Source organism: Arachis hypogaea, chromosome 1 (genome assembly GCF_003086295.3).
Source record: "Arachis hypogaea cultivar Tifrunner chromosome 1, arahy.Tifrunner.gnm2.J5K5, whole genome shotgun sequence".
In the NCBI taxonomy this organism is placed as follows: Eukaryota; Viridiplantae; Streptophyta; class Magnoliopsida; order Fabales; family Fabaceae; genus Arachis; species Arachis hypogaea.
This window is the reverse complement of record NC_092036.1, coordinates 8,252,581-8,261,357: the sequence shown is the minus strand read 5'-3', so window position 1 is coordinate 8,261,357 and position 8,777 is coordinate 8,252,581. Positions and strand designations below refer to the sequence as shown.

Genomic DNA, 8,777 nt, shown 5'->3' with positions numbered 1-8,777 from the left:
AACTCATCTCTTAAATTCATCTTACTACAAAGACTTAAGTGCACAAAGATAAAATTAAGATAAAAGCTCATTATTTGTCCCTGAAATTTTTGGAATATCAACATACTCTTGGAAAGATTATAACAAGTGGTCCTCAAATAGAAGTAATTAGTCCAGGAGTTATTGCAGGACGGAAAAAAAAATCATTCCAGAATCAAGTGAATCTCTGGAAAATTAAACTAATATTTGAAAACTATTCATAAGCTGGGAATTTTTTGTTGGCACCTTGGGTTGGGTAGGAATCCTTGACACTGGTGGTGGCTTTGTGACTTCAGATGTAGTATGAATTTTGGTGTTGGAGTGTGACATCAACACCTCAATAACACATTTTTGAACCATATCCCTGTTTCATCCCTGTTTTATTCCGATTAAAAATAGCAACCCCACAAACCCCAGCCAACCTTCAAACCCTAGACACTACAACGACACCAAAACTCTCGAATCTCAGACACACAAACAACTTGCATATCAACAACCAACACTGAATCCAAAATGCAAAGTAAAAAAAAAGGGGGAGGGAGATTACCTTGAATACGATCACAAAGTCCGAACCTCTTGCTTCTGGTGATGGAGGGGAAGAACGAAAACCTCTTGCTTCTTCTTGTTTCAACTTTTTCAACCCAGGATTAAAACTCTAGGGTTTCGCCATTGATGAGTATACGAAGATGGAGTCAGAGGGTGGAAGAAGAAAAGACGAATGAAATTTGTATTGGCGAGAAAACTGATATTCATGCTAAATAACGTCAAAACAGCGACGTTTTTGGCTATCAAGGGCGAGAAACCAAAACGACGCCGTTTCGGAGCCCTCCAGCGTGGCAAACCGAGTCCACGTCAGTGTTCCGGTGATGATTCATCACCAAAAATATACCCAGGGACCACTTTGAGTGCTCGGAGCTCTATTTGGAGGACTACAATGGAAAAATCGGGATCTCAAGAATTAATATGGGTATTTACGTGAATCTCAAGGACGACTATGGGTATTTACTCTAAAGATGATGGTGAAGAGAGATAAACTGATTTATGAATTATGACCGATCTTAATAACGATCACCTTATCATCTTAATTTGACAACTATGTATTTTCTATTACGAGTTAACAGTAAAAATGACTGAAAGACCATATTTTAAATACACAGATTAATCTCTAAGATTTTATTCCGACAGACAAATAAGTCTTTAGTTTATTTTTCGGCAGAAATAATTACCCAAACTATTCTCCAAGAATTTTAAAACGGGTATTTTCATCCCCAAGAAAAATTAATACATAGATCAATTCCCAATATTTTTCTTTGTTAAACATAACCGTTCCCGTCTATTTTACTTTTACTATATGTTGATCTTTATTATTATTAACTTAGATTTGTGCATGTGGCCGAGGACACTAGTATATTAATACACTCTTTTCGTTAAAAAACAAATAAGGTGAATAATGATGTTTTAAAATTTAAATTAAAATATTTTCTTTTAATACAAACATATTTTATAAAATTGAACATTTTTTAAATATATTAAATACAAAAATATTAAATAATTTTACTTTGAATTTCTTATAAAATAATTTCTAATAATTTTATTGAATATTATTATTATTATTATTGAGTAATTATATATATTTTTTATATTTTATATTATAAATACTACATAAATAAATTTATCATTATTTTTGTCCAAAAAATTACAAAAAATTATGGTACAGTATTATTGTGTAATTAATAAATAATAATGATTTTATTTTACGTTTTTTAGAGGGAAAGCTGTTATGTCTGACAGAAAAAACGTTGAGGATTGATCTGTATATTAGTTACGAAAAAAATATTGAAAATTGATCCGTGTATTAATTTTTTTGGGACTAAAATGTTCGCTTTTAAAAATTTTAGAGACTAATTTAGATGACTATTCTGCCAAAAAATGAACTAGAGATTGATTTGTGTGTAAAAATAAAATATTAGAAATTAACTTTGTGTATTAATTTTTCTGGGACTAAAAAATTTACTTTTAAAATTCTTAAGAATTAATTTGAGTAATTATTACTCTTTTTTTTTTTCTTTTGTCAAAAATTGTAATGTCTTTCATGAAAATGGTCAATTGTGAATTGGGTTTTAGTTCAAAAAAAAAAAATAGTTAATATATTATGTTTTTAAAACATACATTAAAATTATTATTAATAAAAATTATAAATTTTTTTAATAAATACATTAAAATTTTAAATGTTATATCCTCAATAAAAATTTTATGAGTATATATAACTTTAAGACTTGTTGGGGTTAATTAAACATTTAAACCCAAATAAAATTGGCGTGTTCCGTGTTTGGTATTTGACGTTGATCTTACGCTGTCATGGAACACGCGAATCCGAATTACCGAACGTTCTAGAAAACCTACCCTTCTCTATCATTTTCCTCATTACAAATTTCTCTTTTCCTCTCGTTTTTCCGGTAATCAGCTATAAACCAAACCCTTGTCGATATTTTCAACCCTTTCTTTCGCTCTCCCTTTCAGGTTTTTTTCCTTCATCTTCTTTCATTTTCTCGTTTGCAATTTTAATTTTAATTAATTAATTAATTAATTTTGTTTACTGTAGTTTTGTAGGCATGGCATCGAAACGCATCTTGAAGGAGCTCAAAGATTTGCAGAAGGACCCTCCTACGTCATGTAGCGCCGGTAATCCACCTTATGATCCCTTTTCAATTTCATACCTTAGCTATATTAAAGAAATTGAACGCTTAATTTTTTTACTTTTAGGACCCCTAATAGTTAATTGATTCTTGGTTATTCAACCCCTTTCGTTATGTTTTCATAGCCGAAGCGATCTAATTTTTAGAGGGTTATTGTTTTCTGTATCTAGGTATTGTGGTTAAGAGGGAAGAATTCTATAGCAAAAATACAAATAAGTGTCAATTTTTTATGATATAGTGATTGGAGTTGGCTCCTATCTGAGACTTCAAGGGTTTTTCCCAATTTTCGCCATTGAAGTCTGTATTCATTTCTTGGATTTTAGTTATCTGTTTTATGAAGTTTGCTAGCTCTGTGCTGTATTAGGTCCTGTGGCTGAGGACATGTTTCACTGGCAAGCAACAATCATGGGACCAGCTGATAGCCCGTATACGGGTGGTGTATTCCTTGTTTCGATTCATTTTCCTCCCGACTATCCATTCAAGCCGCCGAAGGTAATCTATCATGTATTTTGTTCCTTTCATTGGTAATCTTTAGTCGGTGCTACTTACAACGAAATAATGTTGCTTCCTTGGTGGTTGTTCCAAGGTTATTAATAATGGAATAGCAGTCAAAATTCCCACTACACAATAGTGCTATTGCGCCAAATAGCGAATATTTGACAACCTTTAGGGGAGACCAAGGTATCAATAGTGGATCATGGCTTGTTGCTCGTTGCATTTTGCTAAATTTCCACTATGCAATAGCGCTATGGCCCCGATATACCAGATATTTGACAACCTTGGGTTGTTCGTATTGCTTGTAGCCAAGTTTGCAACTAATCTTTTGTTCAGCTTGGCCTGCTTGAACTGCTTGACCTTGCACTTGTATTTATGTTTATCATTTTACATTTGTATTACACAAGATGTATTTGTGTAAGAGGAATAGAGGATTGCAAAGAGTTCAAGTCAAGTGACGACTTGGCAGTTAGCCTCCACCACAGGTTCAATCGAGATTTTTGGTCATTTGGTACGGAATGGAATGGCTGGATTAAAATGTAGCCAAAGTGTTTGCTACTCATTCTGCTTGTCTTATTATCATTGTATGCTATGATTTTGTTGGATTCTTCATAAAAGGTTTGCATATGGCACCTATTGCCATGTGACTTTCAAGGCTGGAAAGATGCCTTGCCTGCTGAGGTGGCTTAAGCGTGAGTACCTTTTGATAACACTGTTGCCGACTCGTAACTGTCGTTCAGTGATTTGCTTCCTCTGGTTCGATGCTTCCTAGCCATCTGTCTGTTAACAGGGAAGATTGAATAGCATCGGACTGTGGAGTTTGAAAAGAATATTTTGTCAGTTGTGTAGCTTATGTAATAGTGTAGTATAACTATAGCTCTTTTCGTTTATGAGTTCTTGTTTTGTCATCCCAGCTGCCCTTTTCACTTGTGTGCATATGCACAAAAAACCAATGAGTAAAGGTTACAACAGTATTAGAAAGAAAGATGTGTTGCAGACTTGCAGCTAGATGCTTAGATGTAACTGTTGATAGGTTTCGATATGGTCATGTATTATGTTCTATGAATATCAGTCATACATCCTTTACTTTTGTATCCATCCTATTGTGGTCTTTTATTCTTGTGCAATCTTTATGTGCTCAATTACTGGAGAATTTCCTAGTTTAATTTTCTCTAATATATGGATGTTATGTGGCTTTTAAATTTTATCAGGTTGCATTTAGGACCAAGGTATTCCACCCAAATATCAATAGTAATGGAAGTATATGCCTTGACATTCTTAAAGAGCAATGGAGCCCTGCACTAACGATTTCCAAGGTTCGATTTTCTTGCTTACTTATCTAGCTGATTGTCACTAGATGGAATTTCGTATTTTCCGGTGCGTGGTCTTTAGATATATTTTGGCATTTCATCTTGGAGACAGTTCTCATTAGGTAATACTGGACTAATAAATGTTATCTGGAAATATAAAATTGCATGTCTTGTGTACTTCTCTAAGTATCTTGTCAATGTTGACCTTTTTAGAGTCATACTAATTTTATATCATTTAAGTTTTGTTTGTTGCCAAGCTGCACTTAAGATAAACAACCATTAATCCCAAGCTATAGTTCTAATGCAAACTTGATAATTCACCATGTGCTCAGCCCAAAACATACATTGTTGAAAATAACAACCGGAATTGACGAACTGTTCTTACATTTTTTGAATGGAGCACTATGTGATGTAGAAGCCTCGCCAATGCTGTTAATGTTGGGAAACATAAGTTCTTGTCTTGTGCTATTTCAGGTTCTTTTGTCAATTTGCTCCTTGTTAACGGATCCCAACCCCGATGATCCTCTTGTGCCTGAAATTGCGCACATGTACAAGACTGACAGGGCTAAGTATGAAGCCACCGCACGCAGCTGGACACAGAAGTATGCCATGGGATGATTATAAATACGCTTGCTTTGCTGTTTAATGTAGCTGCGTAATCACGAATTATGTCAAAACAAAATGATATTTTGAATGAATGTTCTATCCTCTCTTATCAGTGGAACTAAGCCATGGTAAGGGAATTGGTTGGTTATCATTTGTGAATATTTCTTTGTAAGACGATGGTGATGGAAGTTGTAATGTATTCGTTTGCAGACATCCTTTTCTGTTGACCTCTCCCAAACCTGTGATAAAGTAATATAGCTGTTAAAATTTAAAACTAGTTTTATGAGTAAGTGGAGTAATGATTTTGCATCAATGGTTAAGATTAAGATATAATGTCATGTAGTTTTATCATGTGTGATCAAATGACTTTTTTAAAAATTACCATGCAAGTTTTGCTTCAACAGTTCAGGTTACCCCTCCTACTCTTCTCACTTAGATGCGTTCCTCGGAAAAGAAAAACTTACTGGGATCACAAAGATTTGGCTTAATAAGCTGCAACTCTATTATTTGGTAAGAATTATGTAGAGAATGTTTAAACCTTATAAAAAATGCTTGAAAAAATTGTGTCTATAATGTTCAAACCATGATTTAAAAGTGTATTATGTGACCGTGATGCCTCATGTATCCTTGGATTTTCTTTATTATTATTATTATTATTATTATTATTGTTATTATTATTATTATGAGAGATCTTGTAACATCATAGATAGACAGCATGATAATGTTTGTGAATTTATGGTAGTGTGAAAGTTCTCGTGACACTGTTTTTGGGCCCAGGCTGCATTCAAGTTCTCAATAAATCTCCATCATTTTATTTATGCTAAATATATCCACTATGTGCCATTGAGTACTATTTGAAATGAGACAGTGCAACCTCAATTTGATCATAGTGGTGATGAAATGAAATTCAGAAATTGTCCTTTGAGAAAGTGAAATCTCACCATCTTGGTTCAACTCATGTTTTATGCATGCCTCTCATTAAAACATATGTAAAAAAAAAATGCCAGAGCCTAAGTTACTTGGAAAATGAAAGCATAATGACAAGTCAATTATGTTAGGCAACTTTCAACAATAAGAACTTTCATATGATTTCTTGGAAAATCCTTTTTTTTTCTTTTACATATAAATTTTTGCTACAAATTGACAAAGTTTTCCTTTTCCCCCCTGTTTTCTCTCACTTTTTTTCTATTGACTTCTGAATTTGTTAGGTTTTATAACATCACCAGAGTTGTATTATTTATATGTATTTGTCTTTGTTTGAATTACTTTCTTTTATCATTGAATGAGATATAAAATCTTTTTCAATGGTAGAAGAAAGTTAAATCAAGTAAATGTATACGACTAAGGTGAGTATCCTAAACATATTTATGTCAAAAAGATTGTTATGATTGCCATTGATAAGTTTTCATACAGAGTTTCTATAATCTATTTAGTCATGGGGTATTATATAGCACATTTTGCCAAAGAAGTTATCACTACACAGATATTCCAAGGGAAATATTATCACATGTTTACTTATCTTTTTTTTTTTTTTTCACTTTTTTACCACTAGAGACTAGTATATAAGGTTTAATATATGTAGTTTTTTTTTTGTGACTGTTTAATATATGTAGTTGCCTTTGCATATAGTGTAAACTTTTTTAAAAAAACAATTTTAATATAGTTCGTTTAATTTCATTTCACATTTATCATGTGAAATTGTGAATGATTATTCAAAATTACATATAATTAGATGATTGTATAAAACGTTTTTACATTGTCATTGCGTGAAAATTAATCTCTAAAATAATATTCGCAAGACTTTAATTAAAAATATTTTGTTCAGCTGGAGAAAAATAAAATTTGTTTTCCACAGTATTTCTTAACCAACAGGCTAAGGACTAATTTATCGCGGAACGAAAATCTATTTAAGAATTTGTTACTGGTCAATAGATTGCTGCATGCATTAGGTATGATTCAAATATTTGACACTAGTTTAATGAAACTAGTGAACTAACTACTAGACAAATTCAATTTAATTTTTTAAAAAATAAAAATAGAATAAAATAAAATAAAGAAGGTAAATTACATGAAGCAACTAAATGCCCTTATGAGTAAGTGATGAAATGGAAGGAAAAATCTTGATAGCACATTTGAGGAATTGAGTTGACCTTTAGAATTTATGAGAATTTAATATGATGTTGTAGCCTCAAAGATGCTGGCTGGAAAGCACTAGCACTGCCACCCTGAAAAGACACGTTTCAGGTCAGTGTGGCCTATAACTAACCAGAAAATTTATATACTATAAAAAAATATTTTATAATATAAAAGATTTTTTATTTTTTGTTAATTACTTTAATACAAAATTAAAAATATATACATAAAATATAATTCATAATATCATTAGGTATTAAGATAACAATTCTTACAATACATGCCATTGGTTAACGGCATTAATTCTGTGTAACCGTAAAGAAAAATAATAATAGTGGCTGCGGAAAAAAGTTATCAAAAAGAAAAAAATGAAATGAAAAGAAATTCGATGATAAAATAACACATGATATGTTTGGCTAAAGAATTTGTGGTAGAAATTTCGTTCTTTTTTAAGTAGTGTTGGTAGGGAGATACTCGTTACAAGGTTTTTAATATTTAAATGAAATTGTCTCTAATAAATAACTTTTTTATTATTATTTTTGTGAGAGAATATATTATTCGAATATTATTAGTGTCACAATTTATAAGACATAGAAGCATATTAAGTATAATATTACTTGGAGAAACTGCAATGGAATGCCAATGGATAACCTTGTAAGGAAAGTTAATTACAAAAGATTAATTAAAATGATTAAAGAAACTTAATCTAGTTTGGCCTAAAAAAATAAAAATAAAAAATGAAAAATAGTGAGACTAATAACTTGATTCACAAGCAATGTGTACGGAATGAAAGTGGTCACCCTTATGAAATGTGTTAACTCCCTATAACATAGAAAATAGCAGACACGTGCTTGACTTGCTAGCATGCTTATTTGCCTTTGCTTCTTCCCCAAGCCATAACCTAACTAAATCTTTTTCACCAATTTTCCTATAATATTTTTTTTTCTATAATTATGTAATCACAGCTATATAGTCATACAATTACATTTTTTTTTTTTAGATGACGAATTATGTGATTAATATAAAAAATAATTATTTTTATTGATATTATATTACGTAATTTGATGTACATATAAATTATTTTATACTGACAATACATGAAAATTAAATTCTTTATTAATATATAAAATATATATTAAAAATATGTAAATAAAATACGTATTTATATATAAATATTAAATATACATTAACCACTTTAATGATTGATTTTTAGCATACATAATAATTTTGTTTATCTTTTTTAATGCTTTTTAGGACGTGTTAACCTTTTCTTTTATTTTTTTGGAATTAGTTCAACCTTGGACATTGATCTTTGGCACTTTCCGAAAATGATGGTCACATAGTAATAAATAACGCTTATCAAATCTAGTGTGATCTCCTAGATTTTTCTATGTTTTTGTCACTATTCAAATGAAGTTTCCTTTTCTAAGTTCATGATAGTGCCATTTGAGAACTAATAATTATTCCGATAATGTTAAAAAAATATAAAAAATAATTAAAATTTGTCTTATTTAATATT

At 30.9% G+C, this 8,777-nt stretch overlaps 1 protein-coding gene across 1 annotated transcript; it reads left to right on the top strand.

Moving 5' to 3' along the window:
- The first annotated feature begins 2,294 nt into the window (after positions 1-2,294).
- On the top strand, positions 2,295-5,338 carry LOC112794320 (ubiquitin-conjugating enzyme E2-17 kDa). The gene is made up of 5 exons (XM_025836385.2): positions 2,295-2,538; positions 2,621-2,700; positions 3,079-3,206; positions 4,421-4,525; positions 4,994-5,338. Exons 2-5 carry the CDS (start codon positions 2,631-2,633, stop codon positions 5,135-5,137), a joined length of 447 nt encoding a protein of 148 aa, XP_025692170.1. The 5' UTR covers positions 2,295-2,538; positions 2,621-2,630; the 3' UTR covers positions 5,138-5,338.
- Positions 5,339-8,777: the final 3,439 nt, after the last annotated feature.